Source organism: Spea bombifrons, chromosome 4 (genome assembly GCF_027358695.1).
Source record: "Spea bombifrons isolate aSpeBom1 chromosome 4, aSpeBom1.2.pri, whole genome shotgun sequence".
Taxonomy (NCBI): Eukaryota; Metazoa; Chordata; class Amphibia; order Anura; family Pelobatidae; genus Spea; species Spea bombifrons.
Genome location: NC_071090.1, coordinates 65714681 through 65738992, shown reverse-complemented (window position 1 = coordinate 65738992; position 24312 = coordinate 65714681). Strand labels below are relative to the sequence as shown.

At 37.4% G+C, this 24312-nt stretch overlaps 2 protein-coding genes and 1 long non-coding RNA gene across 4 annotated transcripts; 1 reads left to right on the top strand and 2 right to left on the bottom strand.

Annotated features, from left to right (window-relative positions):
* Positions 1–1060: 1060 nt before the first annotated feature.
* On the bottom strand, positions 1061–2078 carry LOC128491095 (uncharacterized). Its single transcript, XR_008354005.1, has 2 exons — positions 1974–2078; positions 1061–1517 (listed from the first exon to the last, which is right to left on the bottom strand). It is a non-coding gene; the product is annotated as an uncharacterized LOC128491095 (long non-coding RNA).
* Positions 2052–15616, top strand: DHTKD1 (dehydrogenase E1 and transketolase domain containing 1). 2 transcript variants are annotated; one of them, XM_053463262.1, is made up of 17 exons: positions 2052–2439; positions 4929–5084; positions 6022–6233; positions 6793–6987; positions 7613–7882; positions 8535–8706; positions 9191–9389; positions 9727–10039; positions 11026–11110; positions 11328–11467; positions 11874–12024; positions 12296–12402; positions 12845–13009; positions 13360–13442; positions 13921–14090; positions 14570–14655; positions 14953–15616. In XM_053463262.1, the coding sequence occupies exons 1-17, from the start codon at positions 2052–2054 to the stop codon at positions 15052–15054; spliced, it is 2994 nt and encodes a 997-aa protein (XP_053319237.1). In that variant the 3' UTR covers positions 15055–15616. The 2 variants fall into 2 exon arrangements, with proteins under 2 accessions (XP_053319237.1, XP_053319238.1); XM_053463263.1 differs by lacking the exon at positions 2052–2439 and adding an exon at positions 3203–3331.
* Positions 15617–17211: 1595 nt separating this feature from the next.
* Positions 17212–24312, bottom strand: NUDT5 (nudix hydrolase 5). Its single transcript, XM_053463279.1, has 9 exons — positions 24209–24312; positions 22491–22555; positions 21257–21324; positions 20565–20617; positions 19558–19665; positions 18913–19008; positions 18432–18533; positions 17989–18126; positions 17212–17576 (listed from the first exon to the last, which is right to left on the bottom strand). Exons 2-8 carry the CDS (start codon positions 22551–22553, stop codon positions 18083–18085), a joined length of 534 nt encoding a protein of 177 aa, XP_053319254.1. The 5' UTR covers positions 22554–22555; positions 24209–24312; the 3' UTR covers positions 17212–17576; positions 17989–18082.

The window sequence follows — 24312 nt, the reverse complement described above, 5'->3', positions numbered from 1 at the left end:
CCCTAGCACTGTATACAGTAATAACCTTCCAGCGCTGTATACAGTAATATAACCCTTAGCGTTATATATAGTGATATAACGCCCAGCGCTGTATACAGTAATAACTCCCAGTGTTGTATAGTAGATTAGATTGGGATCAGATAACGGAGCAAGAATTCATAATGCCTTCAGGCAGCTGCATATTAACCATTTGTATATTATGGGGCAAAACCACAACTGGTTTTAAAAAAACAGCAAAATATATATTAATAAAAACAAAACATTTTAGAAAGCGGGTGGCGCAATATTTTGAACATGTAATTTCGATGTGATACCACTCAAAAAAAGAGGAGTTCCCCTTTAAAATGAAAATCCCAAGTGGCTGTTGGCTCCTATAACTGTTGGATTACCGTTATTTCCGTTTATTAATAAACATGAAGGATGCAGCTTTGGTCGCCTGTCCTTGGAGTCACATTTGACTGGAAAGCAGCTGCTCCCAACGCATTCTGCCCTCGCGGCTCCGTTCGCAAGTCACATATAATAATGTATGATGTTTTATTAAATGCTGGAATTAATCCTAGTCTCATCGCAGATATGGCAGTTCCCCATCAAACGGTAAAGTGCGACTTAAACATTAATGTATGTATTTGGAAAATATTTGTTGACATCATTTTATAAAAAACAAGAGCTATGAATAAACAAATATATAATTTCTTTATAAATTTGTTGTTTCTTTATTAAAAAAAGACAAGGTGTCTGTGATGTATCTGTGCAAAGGAGGAGATGCCTCCAAGCTAGAGTGTAGACTTATACAGTGAGGGTATTTAAACCATTAATTGTTGCCATGTAAAATGTATCTTCTCTTTTATTTGCTGCTCTATCACTTCACTATGAGACGTTAATAACTGAAGTATCTCTGCCCTGTGCAGATGGTAATGTGTGAATAATGTGATCCCCACAAAATGCTGCTTACAGAAGACCCTTCAAAGGTAAAATTAATTTGTTTCTCCTCCGTTGGAGGATGACAGTAGAAAGCAAATAAGCTGTTTTACTATTTGGAAGAAAAATTCACAGACAACGATTATGAGAATAATAAAAGTTTATTATATATCAATTTTTTTCTACATAATCGACCATAAAGCAGGTCGAGAGGGGGCCACCTCTGGACTCACAAAGAGTCATTCTCCAGCCCGCAGGAAAGGAAAAACCCCAGCGTTGGAGGAAACCTTTAGAGAAGCCATGGCTGGAAGAATTGCCCTTCCCTCTGGGCATTAAGAGGCTAATTCTATCTGGTGGATGGGGAAAAATGAAATTCAAAATAAAATACAAATAATTGATCATAAACGTCGCTCTGCGGGTTACAATCTTCAGACCTCTGCTGGGACCCCGACACTCTGCGAATCTCTTTGCCGGAGAGCCGACACTCCGCAGATCACTTTGTCAGGCGGCCAGCAGTTTTGACGTTTCTTCAGACTTCTTTGCTGCTGTAGATGCTCCAGAGTGACGGCTTCGCTCCTGTGTGGAGACCTGTGCATCTTCTGTTATGACATCACAATGGAGGAGGAAAAAAAAAAAAAAAAACTTTATTTACACACACATTTACACAAAACATTACAGATTTTATAACGGGAACTGGGCATGGAAATGAATATATACAATATGAATGATATAATGTAAAGGGATATATAGCAATAAAATTCCTGGCCTATCTGCATGTAATGTGTCTTGGCTTCGTCTTACACACGTGGTGATGTTGATTTAGTTTTAAAAGCAGCACTAAGGTGCAGATTAAGAGGCCATGTGCGGTGTCTGCACTTCTAGATCAGCGGCAGGACAGTGAAGAGAATTGTTTGCACAACCGCGAGGTTGTCTTCTAGAAGTAAGCCGCCGGTCAAAGGGCGAAGAGACCAAAGCAACCTGAAATAATCATTGGGCGGCTACGGGTATTCGCCCGCTCAGCGTACGCTACAGGGATTAGCAGTATTATTCAGCACCGAGATCCACTTTTACGCTGCCTGACTTTATTACTATCAGAAGTGCCTGCAGTGGATACATGAAAAACGGCAGCTCACATGTCAACAATTCGCCCTGACTCCTCCCTATTAGAACAGATGGTGGAATCCTGTCATTACCTAGCACCGCGCCCCCAGAACCTACCAATCCGCAGCGGGGAGGGGTTGGTCTTTGAAAGTTCATCACGTTGTGGGTGTTCCGGTGGCGCAAACGTCTATGTAGGGGTAGTTAACCCTTTGGTTGCTTGCGTGCCGGGTAACAGTAGTAGTCTGATCATGTCGGCCTGGCTTAGTGTCTCGGCGAGGGGTGCCACGTTGTGGAGGCCAGCTCTGCGTAGGTTCTACCGCACCGAGCGAGGGGTCTATGGCTACAGACCGAAAAAGAGCGGCGGTGCCAGCGAGCTTCGGGGGAATGATCAGGTGTACGAGCCAGCTGCTAGCACGGCAGGTGTGTGCGGGTCTGTCACTGCACAGTGACAGGCAGCTCCTAGCGTGGGGCAAATGTCTCCTGACTTCACCATCTCTATGATTCTCCTGTAAACGTCTATGGTTTATGGACCATCAGTGGTCACCAGGGCCTTCCCAGATTGTGCTCAGTACTAGGAATATGGGAGCATGTCTTGTGAAAAATGTGGTGGGGACTATATAGGCAGTAGTATAGAATGTTATAAACTCGGGAATGCATGTTAGATCTAAAAACCCCTTATATCCAGGTATTCTATTTATTTACTTTGATAATGGCACTGTTGGTGAATCACTTCTCTATCATCTAACTGGCGCAGATGTGGTGACCTCAAAATACCCCAAATAGCCAAAGAGGAACACTTTGCTTTAACAAGGCTCTTTAATGTGACTTTGTGGCCTACGGATAGCTGTATAGGTCATTGCGTAAGGTGTTTAGAAGAAGAATTTTGTATTTAATATACACAAATTAATTTATAAAGCATTTTAATCCATTTATATTCAAATTATTGGGACTTATTTGTTAAGGGGCCATAGAACACTGTGATACAGTCATACTGAACATGCTAAGCTTTTGGAGAAGAGAGATATCGAGGGTTAAGGAGTGACAGAAGGCTCTGACTGCCAAATGGGTACAGTTCTTTATGAATCTACTGCGTCTTGTGAAAAGCGTCAGTCTTTTATTAGAATGTTAGTAGCAGCCTTCGAGTTTCTAGAGCCCAATGTGAGTTGTGTCTAAGACTCCACTCCCTACATGCATTTGCTTACTTACATATGGGAGAACCTGCTGCTGGCAACTTGGTAGCGTAGACAGCCTCTTAGGTCCTCTAGGTGGTAAGGTCGTCCCTGAGTGTTGACCAGCCTTCAGTAAGCCTTAAGTAAGTATTCCTCAAGATATGTCTATTGCACAATTTCAGCACCCCATTAAGGGGCTGTATCAAACTCTAGTCTAGCAAACTTGTTATATTCTGTAGAACTGCACTCCTTCCTTTGGTTTAGCACATATACTTTGTTATTTGGATTTCATGAATACACATATTGTACATTATTCATTAAAAACAAAAATATATATTTTTTAAGCTGGTATTAAAGTTTTTAACAGCAACAAGTATCTTTGTCAACTCTAGATTGTAAGATCGTTTGAGCAGGGCCCTCCTCACCTGTTGTCTCTGTTAGTCAATTTGTTATATTACATGCTACTTGTTATGTCCTGTCTACCCATTGTACAGCACTATGGAATTTGATGGCGCTATATATATTTATATATATATATATATATATATATATATATATATATATATATATATATATACTAATAATACCATTGTCCATGATGAGGCATCTGGAAGTTTTTGGTGTATCAGGGGTACTCTATGGTTTGTCCACCACAAGGCCTCCTGCTGCTACCCCTGACTCAAAAATGTTTTTTTTTTTTTACAAGGACAGTTTGTAGAGTAATTAAATTGGACTACACAAAGGGTCTGTGCCCCGCAGAACTGTTTCTGTGTGAATCCACTCCTCTTTCCATTATCTGGCATGTTAGCATGTTAGTCTAGTGTGCCTATGGCATGTATGGTTCACAGTTTCATGAATCCAGCAACTAGGGGAGAGTGCAGTTGACAGCCCAGTGAACACAAGTGCATAGCTTTCCAGACTGACAGCTGACTAGTAAGTGAATGGAAGTTTTCACTAAAACGCTCCTCCGGTTTCACTGAAATGGAGATCCAGGAACCAAACTTGTTACGCTGTGGTGTCTCCAAAAAAGGCTGGTCATGACTGCCCCTTTAAGTCTCGGTGGTGTTTACCAGGAATGTGCTGATGCTACACTTTAGTCCTTTGATCATTGACCTGTTTTTCTCTACTTTCCCTGTTGGAGAAATTATCTTCACATACTTTAATGGATAGAGGTGTGCTTTAGCATGTCACTTTTACTCTTTTGGTTACAAAAAAAGCAGAGATTGAGAAAAATAACCTGGCATATAATAATGTTATACTCCATGTATATTTAATATGCACAGCTCTATTATATGTTACTGGCCCTTATTCGCTAATGCATTAATCATGTGATGTAGCGTCTTTCCCAATAGCTGCATATCAGACTTCTACATTCTGTATGTGAAGAGGTGACATGACAAACAGTTTCTGCTGATTCAGTGACCATTCTGCAATTAAGAGTTCCAGGAGTTCAGTCACCAGTGGCATATATCTTCTATGGCCCAGAAATCCGAATATACTGTTCGCATTTCCACCATGCCCCCTGCTTCATAACCAAACTCTGCAGTGACTAGCACAATATATATATATATATATATATATATATATATATATATATATATATGTATATATATGTATATATATGTGTGTGTGTGTGTGAAACCCCCATAGGAAGAACCACCTTAGCATTTCTGATAGGTATAGTATCCTTGGAACTTTACTAGTTATGTTATTTTCATATTTCTTTCTCTATTTTGACAGTGGATCATGGCCTGGCACGACTTGTTACAGCTTACCGGGAACACGGCCACAAAGCAGCCAAAATTAACCCATTATTTACTGGTCAAGCAGTAATGGACATGGTGCCTGAAATACAAATGTTAAGTGAAACACTCCATGGGCCATTTAATACAACAGGTAAGACGATAGTGATATTTTTGTGTTAATGATAATTATTAGGATTTGTATAAATTGTTCACAAATTGTGAATTCCGAACATTCTCTGAAATTAGTCACAAATTAGTTCAGAGGAGAGCTACAAAAATGGTAAGTGGCTTGCAGGATAGAAATTATCAGGAAAGGTTAAATAACCTGAATATGTATAGCTTGTACTGGTTAAGGTCAGAATTACATAGGAACCAGCAGCTACATGGGCTTTTATAACTGCACATAAAGAAAAGATCCAGTACTCGATGCACTCCATTGCTCATGCAGGGCAGAGAGTGACAATTAGCCATGAATTGTTCTTTAAAAGTATACATCCGCAACGTTGGTCTGTTATCAGCGTGGCTCTAGGTTTCTTGTCATGCTGAACAAACTGGTCAGCGGCCTGACGTGTGGTATGGCAAGAACAGAAGAAGCATTTGTATAACGTAGTAACTTGAACTGGCTTGAGAAGCATTTGTATAACCTGGCAACTTGAACTGGCTTCAGTTACTGGGTCATTGGATCAATCTGAAAGCATACGGCTATGGCTACGGTACCTGGCCAGCTTCTGGTCCAGCTCCTGCCTGATACTGTGGTTGTCTGTCTCACTGTTAGTTTACTGAAAAGTGCTGATGTTTAATATATCCTTGCTATAATTTAGGTTTTGTGATCTATGCATAAGTGGTGTATAATAATGATGAAAGCAGCGCTCCACCTAATGTATCGGTTTGTCTTAGTCTGTCAATTCTCATCTTGTTATACCCCTTGAATATATGTATTGTTTTAAGCGCTGCGTAAATTGTTGGCGCTATATAAAAATAAGATGATGATGATGATAATGATAAAATATCACTGATGTACTATAGTGGTCCAAATACCATAAAGTGAAATGTTCTCTGTACCTAAACCGTTGTACCTTTCTAAACAGGGTTACTTAACATTGGGAAAGATGAGGCAACCCTTGAAGATGTCCTGGCATACTTGGATCATACATATTGTGGTCAAATATCCATCGAAACAAGCCAGTTGCAGAATTTTGAAGAGCGCGACTGGTTTTCTAGAAGATTTGAGGAACTCAAAAAAGAGATCTTTTCTACAGAAGAGAAGAAACAATTTTCTAAGCTCATGCTGGAGTGTCAGGTAAAGCGTATGTATTATGGAGCACTACAGTGATTCTACTGTAATGTGTGGAAAGTATTTTATAGAAGCCTTCCCTTGGTTTCTGTTCTTTTTTTTCTTCGCTGTCACTTTCCATCGAAAATATATATTTGTCTTACTAAAAAGCAGTTTCTACTTTCTTTTGCTTTCTTAGCTGCATTTCTAAAATACCCCAGTTGAAAGTTTGTTTTATGTGCCAGTAAGCACAATAGAAACAATATATTTTATACATAATCAGTATTTGTAATGTTGCAGATACAACTAGTCCCATGCCGCTATTTTGCCAACAAAATAAATTTAAGTGTGGGAATTGTACAACGTGAGTGCCTATTCCACCAATAATTACAATAGTGCCAGAAATGCCCCAAGGAATAATGCAATATAATGAGATCTCAGATCCAAAGTTGAAGCAATTATATATTTGTTGTTGCATACAGTATTATGCAACAGTATATTTTTTGCTGGTATTTATTTAATGTAAAACATTTAAAAACATTGTTTCATTTCTGTATTTCCTTTATTCTTTTTTTTCCTTGCACAGGAATTTGACCGCTTTCTGGCTACAAAGTTTTCCACGGTGAAACGGTATGGCGGAGAAGGAGCAGAAAGCATGATGGGTTTCTTCCATGAGCTGATGAAGATATGTTCGTTCAGTGGTGTAACCGATGTGGTTATAGGAATGCCTCACAGGGGGAGGCTTAACCTCCTTACCGGGCTCCTTCAGTTTCCTCCTGAGGTACAGAGAACGGTTGGCTATGTGAGCTTTGCCGGTTGTGTTTCCCAAGGGTAGAAAAAGGTTTCACGTTGGTACATACAGTAAGGGTAGATAGCCAGCTGCTAAGCATCATGGGGGTTGTAGTTCTACAAGAGCTGCTGTTTTCCCATCAACGCAAGTGCAGAGTTGCAGTGCTACCTGTTGGCTGTAGCCGAATATTGTGACCTGTTTCACATAAAAAATGAAGTAGACGCAGCCTGGTTTGGTGGCTTGCCGGGTTAACCTAACCAGGTAGTTTGACCCAAGCTGCTAAATAAACTGTATGTTGTGTTTTTTATTTTCTGTGGGAGATGCTTATTGTATCTAAAGCTGGCTAATTTAGCATGATCACTTTCATTTTTTTAATGGTTTTGTATCAACATGTATGTAAGGCCCCAGAAATGGCAAATGTGTGTATGTATATGTGTCATATATAATATATATATATATATATTACAACCACAAAAGAAAGGAAGAAAGGGGATAAGAGAAAGGGCTCACCAAAGTAAAAGGCATAACATTCATACTTAATCATTAAAAAATGAGGTTTGATGGGCCACAGTACACAGTATGTGTCTGTAATTGTTGTATTTGCTTTATCTTTCAGCTTATGTTTCGTAAAATGCGAGGATTAAGTGAATTCCCTGAGAACTCCCCAGCAATTGGTGATGTTCTTTCCCACTTGACCTCTTCCGTGGACTTGGACTTTGGTTCCCATAGGCCTCTGCATGTGACTATGTTACCCAACCCCTCACACTTGGAGGCAATCAATCCTGTAGCCGTTGGCAAAGCTCGAGCCAGACAGCAATCCCTGTCCGATGGAGATTACTCTAATGACATTTCAGCACAGCCAGGGGACAAAGTTGTATGTCTTCAGGTATGCTCTGGCGTTAAACTAAACAAAAGCAACAAACTACAATGATTTACTTATATATATATATATTATATTATATTATATTAAGATCTGAAATTTTTGTGAAGAGAAAATATTCGTATGGAATAACAAATATAGGCCACTTTGAATATTAGGGTCTGTATTTGTGTCACCTTTTTTTGAGTTAGCACAGAATACTAGATATAATATATTATAACACAGGCAGTATGTCAAAGTCAGAAGTTAAGATTTGACATGATCAGTTATTTATACTGGCATCACTAAAATACTCCATAGCAGATTGCTATCAAATGTACAGTATAGTTGCCCCTTTCCAGCATGAAAAACTGATTTTGGGATTGTCCTTCATGATACATAGTGAGGCTGTCACGTTCAGCATAACTACAAACCCATAATTTAGGGAATAAACTCTTCCCAAGCAGAAGTATTCTAACACATCATTACATTTAGCTTCATATGGTATTTACTTTCTTATCAATAATTTATTTGAGCTTGCTAAATAAAAATGTACCTTTGGCACAGGTTTGTGTGAGCGTGCATCAGTGGTTTTATAGTGAACCTTCGATTAAGCTCTCTCTCTCCATATGACCGTGGTTAGGTAACATGCTTTTACCTATTTTTTCATCTTCTACAGGTACATGGTGATGCTTCGTTTTCTGGTCAGGGAATAGTTCCCGAAACATTTACTCTTGCTAATTTGCCACATTACCGCATTGGTGGCAGCATTCACCTTATTGTTAACAATCAACTAGGATATACTACCCCGTCTGATCGTGGAAGGTCCTCTTTATATAGTAGTGATGTTGGTAAGTGTTAATATTACAATGTTGTGTGAACAAATATGATTATGAATTATGGTTGGTGCACATTGGACATAAAATGCGGTGGTATCTGGGCTCTATTCAGGTTATTGGCTATCTCACCTATTGTATTTAAAAGCTTTACAGGCATTATGTAGTTAATAGGGCATATTTGTAACATTGCATTCTGCTAGATGGGATACTGTTAATTTTGCTTATCGCTACCATAATACAATTTTGTTACTGTTATGGGCATCGACATGGAAAATTCTAGCGTAAGGATTGCAAGAGCTCAAGAAGGGACCCATGCAGTTACAGTGTATTAAGTGGAGAAAATCAAAATGTGATTTTCATGTTACATAATAGATGAGACATTGGACAAAGGAAAGCCCACAGGAGCATTGTTTTGTTGTTGTGTAAATGCAAGTGTGAGTAGATGGTGCAGTAATTCATATAATAGTACTGAGTGCTGTATTCTGCTGGCTTCCAGGTAAAATTGTTAGTTGTGCAGTCATTCATGTTAACGGAGATGACCCAGAAGAAGTTGTCCGTGCCACGAGACTAGCAGTGGAATATCAGCGGCGGTTTAGAAAGGATGTGATTGTAGACCTTCTGTGTTATCGTCAGTGGGGACATAATGAGCTTGATGAGCCATTCTTCACGAATCCCGGCATGTACAAAATTATTCGGTGAGCAATTTTGGTTTTTTTAATAGTAATAAAAATGTCAGTCATTTTGTAGCTTATTAAGTATATGGAAAGCTAAACGGGCTGACACTCCGAGGGCATCCTTTCTTGTAGATTAAACACAGAGGCTCGGTAGGACTTGGTAGGGTACTGGTGTCGGCAAAAAGTAACCCCACGTATGGCAAGGGGAGTTAAGGGCATTTTCATTTCATAAATAAAAATGTGCTTGTCAATTTCTATCTTTGCTTTAATTTATTTGGAGCCTGCTTAAATCATAGCCAGTTCATGTATATTTCAAACATGCGCTCAGAGTTCACCATTTTCTTTTCTTTTTAATCAGGGCTCGTAAAAGTATTCCAGATGTCTATGCTGATCGACTTATATCAGAAAGTCTGATGACAGAAGAAGAAGTATCTAGTATAAAGACCACCTACTATTCCAAATTAAATGACCACCTTGCGAATATGACATTATACAGTCCCCCACCAACGAATCTGCAGGCTCACTGGAGTGAAATGATTGAGCCTTCGGCTCGGATCACTGTGTGGGACACGGGTGTTCCTGCCAACCTCCTGAAATACATCGGTGCAAAGTCTGTAGAAGTTCCTGAAGAGATTCAAATGCACAGCCATCTTCTTAAAATGCATGCGCAGGTAGGAATTTACACTTAACATTGAAATCCCTACAAGCCTTTATTACAGTATATTTAAAGGCCTGCTGAGCCCTGAGCACAAATTGGTAATTACTAAAATTGTGATATTCCTATCACATTTCGTATCCCCTTTATGGAGATACACTATAAAATAATATAAAAACACAGTTTAATTAACCCTTTAAAAATGTGGAGCCTATCTAACCGCTATTCATTTTGATATCCGCTGCCTCAAATCTGTTTAGGAGATTGAGGTGATAAGCTAGGAAGCAACCGTTTTAAACTCAAGAAATTAATATAGCATAACTACAAGCTTTTCAGCTTGAAGTGTCAAAGAATGGTGTTCTGCAATTATAGTATAGTTAGATCAGCTGACTGGCACATTGAAAAAACTGATCCCTGCTGTCATGTAGGGGATTAGATTTTATGGCACAGCCACAAATAAACATAGGAAAATATACCCTACACTGACATTTTTCTTTTAAAAAAAAAAAATGTATTTAAGAAATGGGCTGAAAATTTAAACATTCTAATTTGGAAAGGGGATAGGCATGTTCCATTTTGTTGAAACAAACAAACAAAAAAATAATTCATGACACATACATTCATATATTTTGTGGTATTTTGGTCAACTGTGCTGGTTTGGAAACCTTTTTCTTAGTAAAATTATTAGAATTTTTTTTCATATTTTTATTATTTTGATAGATTTATTTATACTAACTGTTTTATTATATATATCTAAAAATTGTATCAAAAGAAAGCACTACCTGTCCTTAAAAGAACAATATATAATTTGTGTTGGTGCTCAAAATAAATTGAAAAGAAGAATCATTTTTAGGGCAACATAGTGTAGAGATGCTGAAAAAGTCTCTTTTTTGGGGGGCCCAGTATACCCTCAGTAAAGAAGGGGTTAAAAACAGAAACCAGTTTTTATAATGTATGTGTCACTGGTGAAACATGCCTAAATTAATGTTTTCTTCGTTTCAGTCTAGAATCCAAAAGCTGCAGGAAGGAGTAAAGTTAGACTGGGGCACGGCAGAAGCTCTGGCTTTTGGCTCGTTACTTTGCCAAGGTGGGTTACATGGTACATTTTTCTCTGGTATTGTATTGCATTTTACTTGCAATCCCGCACTTATGATGTCCATTCATATGAGCATATAAAACAAATCAAAGTAGGCTGCCTGGGAAAGTCTTGTATTTATAAATTTAAATGTTTGCATTTTTGTTCTATGTTTCATCATCTTATAGTTGATGAGTTAATCTTATTTGTTTTCTCATTTGTTTTTTAGGTTTTAATGTTCGGATAAGTGGACAAGATGTAGGGCGTGGAACTTTCAGTCAGCGGCATGCCATGGTGGTTTGCCAAGAGACTTATGATACATATATCCCTCTGAACCACATTACACCAAACCAGAAATGCTTCTTAGAGGTACATGTATACCTTTTAAAGTCCTCATTTTTTGGTTGCATTATCACATGGGCATGCAGAAAGAAGTGAAAAGTGATTCAAAATGGATAGGCCAATAGGTTAATCTGTGCTGTCAATATGGATCTGTTGCAAAAAAAACTTTTTTGAGGGTTATAGCAAATTTACAGTCTTGCCTCGCCAGTATTAGCCTCTACTACTTCTGGTGGGGGTGCTGTTCCATCTACAACCCTCTCTGTAAAGTAAAGAGTCCTATATGTTATACATTGGTCCTCTATTTTGGTTACATGGTTTGCCGTTTTATTTGATAGCAGCAGTAAAATATATGTAAGTGAATGAATGTTGTGCAAATTACCTTTGTTAGATGATTTCCTCCAATAAACTTTCCAAACTAATGTCTGATCCAAAGGTAAGCAACAGCGCCTTATCGGAGGAAGCTGTCCTGGGCTTTGAGTACGGAATGAGCATTGAAAGCCCCATGTTACTTCCTATTTGGGAGGCTCAGTTTGGAGATTTCTTCAACGGTGCACAGATCATATTTGACACTTTTATTTCTGGAGGTAGGAGAATTCTAAAACATTCTATGTTTTTAAATGATTAGACAAAAACAACTTTTTAAAATAAATATACAAATACTTCTAGGTGTGTAGCTACTTGATGCACCACCAAATTGATTGAAGAATTTCTATACTGTTGCCATACCGCCCTGCTAGTTTATTTATTTAAATGCATATGTATATATGGGTGTTTTTTGGTTAGGCAAATCAAATTCAGAACTATAAAATATGTCATCATTTAATCCTCGGTAAAAATGTTATTCTTCTCTATCAGGTGAAGCCAAGTGGCTGTTACAGAGCGGCATTGTCATCCTGCTTCCCCATGGCTATGATGGCGCCGGCCCGGAGCACTCTTCATGCAGGATTGAACGCTTTCTGCAGGTTAATAGTTAATTATCTCAATAGTTAATGACCTCTTTAATTCCTGTCTGCACCATAACCATTTACCCTTTCTCTAACACGTCTTACTACCTTTTCCTTTTCTAATGACCCCTGTTACCCCTTTATAACTATTTCCCATGCCTTTACTCCCTCTTCTTTCACCCACTCCCTTACTTTCCAACAGCTGCACCAACTGCACTCAGTTCAAACTTGTCGTCATATACTTTTTTTTATTATAAAACCTGCTTTTCTACAACTCAAACTTTAAGTGAACTATAGTTGTAGTACATTACTTCTGGCAGCCTTCTGACCCTTCAGTTATATCTGAAAGCTGTTACTCTGAAAACGACCCTGGCAGTAATTGTATAAAAACTGATGAACATTCAATTATTTGCATTGTTGTTATAACAACAAAATACTACTACCCTTTCTTTTTGTATAGATGTGTGACAGTGCAGAGGAAGGAGTGGATGGTGACAGTGTTAATATGTTTGTAGTGCATCCAACTACCCCAGCACAATATTTCCATTTACTGCGCAGACAGATGATCCGGAATTTCAGAAAACCCCTCATCGTGGCTTCCCCGAAAATGCTGCTAAGATATCCGGTAAAGCAGCATACATGATCTAACGCTACAGTTACAGTTCTTTGCTTCTTGAGAACGTTTTATTGATATGTGTGCATTTCTAGACATAATAGACTTAAGATTGTGTTTTATTGTTTCCGTATATGTGTTTTTCATAGAGAGTTCTACAATATAGCACTGTTCAGGTCCAAGTTTAAGCACGGTATGTTTAGTGCCTTGGATTATAAATACACGAAGACAATCCTTCCTACCATTCTTGATTTACTGCTGCTGGGTGACTGTTTGCATGAGTTAAATACACTCTGGAACATGGCTGTAAAACGCTAGTAGAAGTGCTAGGTTGTCGGTTAACATTCATGAATATTTTTCAGGCTGCTGTTTCAAGCTTTGATGATATGGCACCTGGAAAAACATTCAGACCTGTCCTTGGAGACTACTCTGCAGATCCAAAAAGGTAGTGAATTGTTAGTTATGGTACTCCCTGCTTCTTTCAGCCAAATATTACACCTTCCATGAGACTAAACTATGGCAGACTGGGATTGGATTATTAGTCATCTATCTTGCTTTTTTGGGGGGTAATTCAGTTTGCACAAGTAAATGATCAGTGTTTATGCAGTGACATAATTTGCTTTATATTATCAATGTAAGCCCAAAGACACTAACACGGCTTTGCATTATCGTCCCATGTGCATTGATTGCAATCATACAACCTCATCGGTGCCTGCTGTGTTCCTCCTTCCACTCTGCACTTCATCATAGGCTTTTTGCATAATTCTGGGGTGAGAAAAGCCAAAATGTTTCCATGTATTCCCCACTAAAGCCACAAAAATCACCAATATGTCAGCGCCAAGTGAAAACATTTGTTTTTTTCTACAACCTTTCCGCTGAATATTTTTAGCTCTTAATTACTATTCTCTTTTCTGCTTCTTCAGCGTCAACAAAGTGATCCTTTGTTCTGGTAAACATTACTATGCTCTCGCCAAGCAGAAAGAGACACTCGGAGAGCAAGGACACAAATGTGCTATAATAAGGCTAGAGGAACTCTGTCCGTTCCCCTTAGAAGCACTACAGCAAGAAATGGCAAAATATCCAAATGCCAAAGGTGAGTCCATCTGACCGGCTTCGTTTGAAATCTGACATATTTCACTACGCTTCTGTATTCATATAATCTATGAAATAGAAAAGACACTGTTTACTAGTACACTGCATGCGTACTTTCAGATTGGGGAAAGGGTAACACAAGTCCGTATTACATACACTTTATAAACTGTGTCACTTCCGCTAGGCTCAGTGGTTTACCACCTTGTGCAGGCATATTGGCTTGGAAGCATTGGACTTGAATCACTGTTACACCTTCAGATATATTTGTAGTATTTCCTTATACATTCAAGTGGCACACATAGAAACAAATGTTTCCTTTCTATGGCACAATGTACGATGTATAATGAAATTTACCAAGAATCATGTTTTCTTTTGTTTGTTATAAAATAGGTTACACCAGGCTAATAGAGGAATAACCCTGATAACTTCTTTAACCCCTTTGTACTTTTATATATATATATATATTCTCTTATGTTACAGACTTTATTTGGAGCCAAGAAGAACCACAGAACATGGGTGCATGGACTTTTGTTGCACCTAGGTGTGAAAAACAATTGGGATGTAAGGTAAGTTATGTAATGGTTTTAAATATTCTTTCTAGCACATTTACATTATTTTGATACAATACCTGGAAGTATCAAATTTTGTATTAAGTATAACTCAATTCAAAAGCCTTTATCCTCTTGTCAACAAAGAAGTGCTGTACAGCTATAAAGCAGCCTAACTGTTTGAATATTGTTAGTGAATGTATTTACAATAAACAGACTATGGACAAGGCTGGCCATTGAGTAAAGAGTATCTATTTACAATAGTGTGCCATAGCGTGTACTCTTATAATCTAATTACTCTTTCCGATTCCACAGTTGCGGCTTGTAAGCAGACCTGCTCTTCCTGCACCGGCAGTCGGTATTGGGACGCTGCACCAACAGCAACAAGAAGCTATAATCACGAAAACATTTGCGTAGATGGACTATTACACAGCCTTTACAAGAACTGAATGTATTTCTGGGTCAGAGGGCTATTTTGCAGTTTTACCCAAATGGAAAGACACTGTACTTCATAGGATCAAATACTAATGATGCTGTTTTAGCGAGGTTTATTATTTTACCCCTGTTTGAGGGAGGCAAGGATACTGCCAGTGAGAACACTAAACTGTAGACTTTTACAGAAAAGGACTTGAAATATTTACGCAATCAAATGTTTTAATTGGATCTATTAAATATGAAAATACACAGGGCTTTATGAGTTTAATCTCAAACAGCCACCAGCCATACAAACAGTGCATTGACAAAACTGTCCGAACCTGGGACTGGAACTATTAAGAAAAGCGCCTTAAATGGATTGTATTAGACTTATCATCCACCCATTTGAGAACTTAATCTACCGTTTATAAAATAAATTATACTTTAATGTTCTGTAGTGAGGTCCGCAGCAGAGATTTTGAGACAGTATTATTTACAGAACTTCAACTGTTTGCAAATAGCAATTACAAATGCCCGTACTTAATCTAATAATTACACAAAATAACCGTTAATGAAATGCTTATGGTTATTTGCTGTCAGATTACCAGCATCTCCGCTTCCAGTTAGTCCACACGAAGCAACACTAGCAGTTAAACTAAATTCCTAAATGACCCTAAAAACTTACTTTCATTTATATGGTATACAGTCTGTTGGAATTTTACAGCCACGTTCAAATTGAGTGAAAAGTCTGAATCTGCGATATTCCATTGCTGCAGATGATCCCTTGCTAGAATGTAAGAGGGTAAAATATACACTACCATTCAAACCTTTGGGGTCGCTTACAAATGTCCTGGTTTATGAAAGAAAACAAAATATTTTGTCCATTTAAATAACATGAAATGCATGTGAGATACAGTGAATACCTTTATAGGCGTACAGAGGGCTGTGTTCCAATGGCACGTTTAAAAGGCTAATTGATGGTTAGAAAACACTTGTGCAATTATGATACTGCTAGAAACGTCCTGGTTTTCCTTGACTCCAAACTTTTGAATGAGTAGCTTTCAAATTTTTTTTAATTTTTTCCAGTTATATGCAGTAATCTTCAGTTTTGTAATTTATAAACCTTGCTAGAAGACATTTGTTCATCAATTTGTAATACTTGCATGGATAAAGGTCTATTTTTAAGGCTACAAAAATTAAGAGCACTTCTAGGCTTTTAATATCTTAATGGAGATGTGTGGATAAAATGAACAGTGCGTGGTGACAAACATTTTCATGATGACATAAAGCATCATTATAAACGTCCGACACACTTGGAGGGGAATAGAACATTCCAGACTATCTCCACGTTACTGTGCTAATTTATTCTGTTGTCATTTGCATGGGGGTGGCAGCGATTTATATATCTCTTACTTTTAACCTCCCTGGCAAGGAGAATGTACTTTTCTCTACAGCACAATGTTATGTCAGATTTGTAAATGTATAATGAAGTTAAATGGCTCTTAATTGTAACATCAATAAAAGGTAGGAATTAGGCAGTATTTCTTGAAACTACTTGACCAAACTAGTCTCACGGGTACAAGAAACATGCGGAAACAGTGATACTGTATGTTAACCCCTTAACAACCAAATGTGTAATACTGTAACGGTTGGGTTATGCTGTTTTACGGGGATTGTTCAACCACAATTCCCCTTTTCTCTGTTTAGAGTAAAGGCACAAATTACATTTATAAGACAGCTAGGTGCTAACATTTAAAAAGTTAGTTTAGGGGTTCTTCTACAGGACAAGTGCCACTGCTGAAAAATAACTCAATTTATGTTCAGGGGGATCACCCAATTACAGTAATAACTTTAGAGTATGGTTAGTGGTTTTTTTTTTTTATTAAATTTATATTTCCGGTGGTATGAGGAATTGGAATTTATTTTTATGTTCTAGTTTTTGTGCATTGCTCCAAGGGCAGCATAGCTAATGACCCCATCATCTCACCGACTCTATTCCATGTACAATTACAGCAAACTAACAAGACTTTCAAAGTGTGTTAAAATAAATGGTTAAAAAAAACCAATACATTGTAGCAATATATAAAAAAAATGATTACAGCTCCTTTGTGATTGTAAACAGATGACTGCATATACCACAATAATGCAAGCAGACAAATATGCAGTCATTAAATTTATTAGAGGGATTTAAAAATACCGTTCACCCATACAAGAGTTTTCTACAAATACTGAATTTCCTTATCGTTAAGTTGGCATGCCAAGACTTTTAAAAGACTAACAGTAGTGAATGGAAAGACTCAAGTGCTCATTCCTCTATCTTCCTTAGAGCCAGTGGGAATGTTACCGCCATTACAGGCAAAGTGAAGGAGAATGTAAACATCTGTATTCCAATAGGATACTATAATGTACCATTCCTTAACCCTTCAAGAACGGAAGCTCATATGGCTTTGCCACGGCATGTTCCAGTGCCAAGGCGTAGGTATAAACTCTGGCATCCACTACAAGCTTCTCAGCAGCCACTAGTTCTAGAGAGAAAACATAACGATAAGTCAAATTACATTAAGCATACTTAACAGCACAAAAATATTCATATTCACTACAGACTAAAAAAAAATTGTAGAGACATGCAGAATCAGATCAATTCAATTGCAGTTTCCTTTAATGTCACCAACTGTTCCCATAAAAGAACCATTAACACAACATCTAATGCAAACAAATTCCTGTACCGTACAGCAGTCTACATGTTTTTGCTCTCTGGCATCAAAGGATACCAAGGTGCTGAACTATTTACTGCCCCTGTGAGCCCCATTTTTAGTGAAGATACCAATGAGGGGATATGTGGTCAAAGGGGTTGAGGAAAAGAAAACATCCTTCTCCTGTGCGAAAGATAGATGTATCAAGGCAGAAGAGCTATACTATTCAATACAAAGCACATACCATCTATACGTTTCCTCAGATCATTCTTGGGTATCAAAATGGACTCTGTAAATTCTAAAATCAAAAGATTTGTGTCAAGAGGATAGCATTGGCATTAAATATATATATTAAAATAATAATATGACATACCTCCATCAGCTGAATAGAGAAAGAAAGAAAAAAAAAAAGGATTATTTTTAGTTATAAAAAGTTATTTTTTTTGTGCAATGATATCTTTATAAAATTACAATCCTCAGCTTAAACCAGTAATAGAACTAGAACATAATTGCTAAAGTCTATATTTAAAAACATTGTTGTCAACCTTTTCTGCCACTAATTAAAAACGGATGAATATTTCCCCATAATTTAAAACATAACATTTTCATTATTTTGCCCCATTTAATCACCCTGGCGGGTCGAACAGCAGGGCAATTAATGCTCATCAACTTATTGCATGAACTTACCGAGCTTTGGTTTAGGCTTGTTGTTGGCAGGATCGTCACCATTTATGTGCACGGTTACTATGTGTGTTGTGCAATTTGACAATCCAGGATCCAGACAAGCCACTATAGCAAGAATACACATACAATAAAAAAATGAAAAAATCATTTTCACTAAGGCAGTATAGGCACCACTACTCTGACATTGCAAATTACGCTGGAGTATTACAAAAAATAAACTAATTTAAAGTGTATAGAATAGCTAAGACCTTTTTTTCTAGTATATATATGCCATCATAGATGCAGCATTCCCAAATATGTATATATCCATTAATTATAGTACAGATTTTCAGCTGCCCATTCAAATATTGTAATTAAAGACCTCTGTCAAACGTATTAACAGTGTTAAAACGTAAATTTTTTTTAGAAATTTGTACATCAAAAATAATGCTTTTTAACAGTGGAGAAGAAAACCGTGACATGTTATGAACCAGCTTGGACCCACCTGGAGAGCACTCCATGACTTCTCCCTTATAGCCGGTCTCCTCCTCCAGCTCCCGCAGAGCTGCTTGCTGAGCAGTTTCATTTTCATCAATAAGTCCTGAAATGGTGACAACCCCCAGGAAGAGTCAACAAAACATACACTACATACCTTCATTCCATTACTGCACTTGTGTCACTTGTATTTAAGAGGCCAAACCATTACATACATACATATAGCCCTTTACCAATGTGTCATCTACCGGCTGGAGACAAACACTAGTGGTATAAATAAAAAACACCAGGTCCTCAATACATATACTTTTAATTATTTAGCAATGTACTCTACAATGAGCAAAAGGCAGAATGCAATTAAATAAGAAAAAAATATTTGGCTAAGCACTGGACTTCAACAAAAAGGTAAGTATCTGTTCAGCCAACACCTGCCCTTTGGTAAATACTCAATTGGGACAGTCTAAACTTGGCACAGCGAGCAAGAAGGTCCATGTCTGGTTCCGCTGTGCACTTGGGGAGAACCCAAAGGAGAAAAACAATGGACTTGGAGAAAGCTCTCCCTATATTGGGCAACATTCGGTGTACAAATGGCTGATCATTCAATGTACAGATACAAACAACTCTTATTCAGATAGCTCCATTTTTCTCTACTAACCTGCAGGGAACTCCAAGCAGTGACAGCCCAAAGGTGGTCGGAACTGCTTAACAAGCACAATACATTCATAGTGAAGAGTCCTCTGTAGAACAGGTATTATTGCTACACCTGAAACAGAACATACAGAGACAAGTGAAGAAAGAAAAAAAAATAATAAAAAAAAAATACTTAATTGCAAAAAACAAATCTATGCACACCAACAGGATGGCTTCTATATGGCCCATCCCATTAATGAATTCTGGAATTCTTTGTATGACATTCCCATCCTCATCAGTACTTCTAGAGTTCAGTTGCTTCTCCTGATCCCAAAGTGATATATATGGTACTGACCTGAGATTGTTTTTCTGATTTGAGATCATTACCCCGCAGGATGATACACGGTGAAATACTAGAATACTAGCACATGATCTCGTATGATAGTCCGTTTAAGGATGTATTTTTTGGCACTGTGCGCAAGGTGATATTTATCTTTAACTGCACGTTTGCGCACACACAACATTTGGAGGCACAATACTTTTAGTTGCGCAGCATCAGTTATTCCAGTACAAAACAGAGAAGGCATGGGTCTGGGAACATGAATGAAAACCCAATTTCTCACAGAGCATGCTTGCCAAATGTTTTTTTTTTGTTACATGAATATGTTTTGTTTATATTTAAGGGCTGTGGGTAAAAGTGTCAAAACTAAAGCAACTCCGTTACAATTGTTGTCTGCACCAATTTACAGAATGATAAACGGCTGAAACCAAAAAAAGATTTTTTGTTAAAAATATTGCCATAGATATCTAGATAAAATATAAATAAAAATATTGCCATAGATATCTATATAAAATGTGTGTCGTTCTGCCCCTGGTATCAGTACTGCGTACAAAATATCATAAAAGTAGCAAGTCACAATCGACTGGATTACATATAGTCTGATATTGTATGTGACTGGAGTCAATGCATAATGATGAATAAATCAACCGTACAAAAGTTTTATTAAAAAAAAACAAAAAAAAAAACCTTACCATCAGCTGCATTACATGTGGCCCGTGTTGTACGTTTTACTGTTTCCCAAGTTCTGTTAAAAAGGTGCAAACAAAGTAAGCAATTTTAATAGAAGAGAGGTTGCCTTGTTCTTACAGAAACTTTTATGTTAATAATTATAACAAGAGAAAGAAATACAATATATACAATACACACATATATATATATATATATATATATATATATATATATATATATATTTGTTAAATTAAAACAGTTTTACTCCCCACGTTTTATTCAGGGCTAACACAGTCAGGTTAATGTTTACATCCTGGCCTTGCTATCTATACAGACTTCTGGTTTATTCCCTTAACTAGAGTCACAGCAAACAACTTAACACAGAGAATAACAAGCGTGCAAGTAGAAAACTGAAATGTCACTGCTGATTAACTCAATAGTTTATAATCAATGTAACACTCATAGAGCTGTGATAATTACATAAGGGTCTTGGCAAGCACATGACATCAATGTATGGATCTCATTCATAGGAATGACATACTTTAAGGCATGATACAAAAACCTCCATGTATTTTAGGAATTTAAAATAATTGCAAAAGAAACCTCAGCGAATCGACAGATTTTAAAGGCGGCCAAGTAAAATCACAAGGCTAACCAGTCAAGTGTTCTTCCATAAAGGGTTAGGCAAAGGGTACAGATATAATACAAAACGAACCTGGTCTTTCCATCATGATCCGCATATGTAGTTTCCTGGAGCTGCACCCACTTTCCTTTCACAAGTGTCTAACATGAAGCAAATTAAAAGGTATTAGGAAGGCCAGTAATTTACAGTATAGTAAATAAGTTACATTAAACTTCCCTATCAGTAAGCCCACCCCCATACAAAAAAAACAGGGAACTTTTCTTACAAATAGCTACCATTAAAGCCTGATTTTTGACTTTTATCTCTAATTTTCCAGCTGCCCTAGACTAGAACACTCATCTCAGAGTTGGATAAAGTTGCAGCAAAATCCCCCCAAATTCATTTTATTAAGGCAAGTGGGAGTCTATTTTACTACATGCCAGCGGGAGAATGAATTCTCTAGTTCTCGCCCATGGAACTAATTGAAGCGACAGCCACAATTGCATGTATGCTAGTAAAAAGGTGTTCAGACGTGCTGCTAGAATAGGCGTTCTACTAAACACATCCAAGAAACATTATCATCATCTTTTTTTTATATAGCACCGGAAATTTACGCAGTGCTTAATACAATAAATATATTCAAGGGGTATGACAAGACGAGAATTGACAGACTAAGACAAACCGATACATTAGGTGCAGAGGTGGCCCTGTTCGCTAGCGTACTGTGGTATGCCCGCTGCTTTTAGTAGAGGCAGCTGGGGGGGGGGGAGTTACATGAGACAGAAGTCTTGTTTATTTATCTCTAATAACTAAAGAATGCCTACAACAGAGTATATGTCTGGATTATATATCTTTAAATAAGATCAGAACTGTTTAGTTTGACCTATAGATTACTCAAAAGCGCTAACAATTAAATTATAAGATGAGATGTTTTAAATGATCTCAATATTGTAATCAAAAATATTTTTTAAAAATCTGTGTGTTTTAGATATTCATATGTGGTGGTAATGAGCTAATCTGCATATGCAGGTTGAAAGTTTTGAATACTTGGGTTGCATTCCTCGGAGGTAATGTGGCTTGCAGGGGTTGCTATGACAACCAGACATTGTTACTGCTCCCTGAAAAATTCTTATTAGAAGGCTAAAACAATGAATCAGCTGGATTGGTTTATGTTAAAATACACAATTCAGACTCTTTACAGTGATCCGACTCTATTCCCACTTTATAAAGCCTCTCAATCAGTATGACATCAGAAATGTCACAGGTGGCACTTTGCTCAAAACACAGGATAATAGTATAGAACGGAATCCACTTGAAAGCGAATTACCTCCTCTTTTATAATGGTGTTCTTGCCATTGGCTGAACATTCTTCTGAAGCCTGGTTTTCCATTCCTTAGATGTTAAAGGCACAGGTTAGTTCCAAACAGCATAATAAACAGTATCAATCAATAAAGGATTTAACATTATGATTAACAAATACAATAGATGGCCAATAATAAGTTTCTAAATCCAAAAAGAGTTTAAAAACGATGACCTTGAGCATAGTGAGTGAAGAATCTTAACCTCAGTAGCCTTTACTTTATTTGAATAAATCATTCATTAGTAGCAAATGTAGAGAGTTGTACTGTGTTAGCCATGGAAAGAGAGCCATAGGTCTCTTCTTCAGGTATAATATATGAAGAAGAGACCTAGATTGTCTCAAAAGCTTGCAATCCATTATGTGTCAGTTAGCCAATAAAGGTATCCTCTTCACCAAATGTACTTTCTCTCTAGTAGAAAATGATCACTCTGTGTGCTGTAACATTATCTGTTCTACAACTACACTAGCCAAATGACTGGGGAAAATACACAGAAGATGAAAACACTCTGTTATTACATTATTGTTACATTTTGTGTATGCAACAGCAACAGATTTTGTAGCAGTATTACAACGAGAATACACAATTAATGTAAACATTAAGAAGATACAAAATTAAACAATAACATGAGCACATATAAGCATACAGAAGATGGGCCTGATCTTACAATCTGTTAGCATCTAGTACTACTATAATAATAACAATAAAACATTAAAAGATAAGCATATAAAACTTGAAATATTCCGTATTTCATACAAAAGCCATATAACCAAACTCTTAATCTGAGAACGGTTTAGTAGACATGGAGATACAATACAGCATGAACATTAAAAGGTTCCAGTCACATGGTATATACAGCATATAAGCACATATTGTGGCCATCATTTATCTTGTAAACAGTTAAGGTTATTTGCTATGAAGCAGCAGGAGATCCATCGGGTACTGAAACATCAAAAATAGAGGATTATACGATGATTTAAATCCGGTTTCGCGTCTTATTTTCTAATTTTGGGTTTCTCCAGTCAAGTACAACAAAACAAAATGAACAATTCAACAAAAGCAACTCCCCCTCCCTCCGGGTGTCCATCAAAGTAATAGAACCCCACACTTCCAATGAATGAAAGCTAATGAGGAATGACAATGCCAATGTTGTCCGGTCCCCTCAAAATCGGTGTAACCGTTAACTTGTGCCTCAAGTCACTAAACCAGCAGTCTAATTTCTAATCAAACCCTTTTTAACCAAATAAGATGGTGGGGCGGGAAGTGTGATATCGTAGCAATTAGAACACTCTCCAGAACAATTCAGGTCTAAATGAACAGCTGTTCTTCCAACAGAAATACTAATTATATCTACACACACATTGTGTGTGTATAATTATATATATATATATATATATATATATATATATATTATACACAGAATTCAAAAGCTTGGGGTCACTTAGCAGTTTTCATGGAAAGTTAGTGGATACTCATTATAACAATATATAACAAAAGAGGTGGAGGAAATATACTGATTTATTAAATCTAGCTTACTCAACTACCCTGTACTACAAACTTTGAGTTCATAAAAAATTCTATGCGGAGCTTCAATATGCTACAGTCCTACAGGAGAGAAACTCTCAATATACATAAAATCCACAATAACATGTTGGAGATTAGCAATACCGCCCCCACCCCTCTTTACCTGAGGGAGAAGCAGCACAACCGGCAAAGTCCCGCACACAACGAGCGGCCACACAACAACACACTTCTGGCACGCAACACACATGAACCAGTAATGATAACGCA

Bases quoted from the DNA above. Each gene is read 5' to 3' on its own strand.
- DHTKD1 (XM_053463262.1), top strand. From the start codon at position 2,052: ATGTCAACAATTCGCCCTGACTCCTCCCTATTAGAACAGATGGTGGAA. The intron at 2,440-4,928 runs GTGTGTGCGGGT...CTATTTTGACAG, and splicing joins GCCAGCTGCTAGCACGGCAG to TGGATCATGGCCTGGCACGA. The intron at 12,403-12,844 runs GTTAATAGTTAA...CTTTTTGTATAG, and splicing joins GGATTGAACGCTTTCTGCAG to ATGTGTGACAGTGCAGAGGA.
- NUDT5 (XM_053463279.1), bottom strand. From the start codon at position 22,553: ATGGAAAACCAGGCTTCAGAAGAATGTTCAGCCAATGGCAAGAACACC. The intron at 19,666-20,564 runs GTAAGGTTTTTT...GTTCTGTTTCAG, and splicing joins CACATGTAATGCAGCTGATG to GTGTAGCAATAATACCTGTT. The intron at 19,009-19,557 runs GTTAGTAGAGAA...TCACCATTTCAG, and splicing joins CTGCTTGGAGTTCCCTGCAG to GACTTATTGATGAAAATGAA.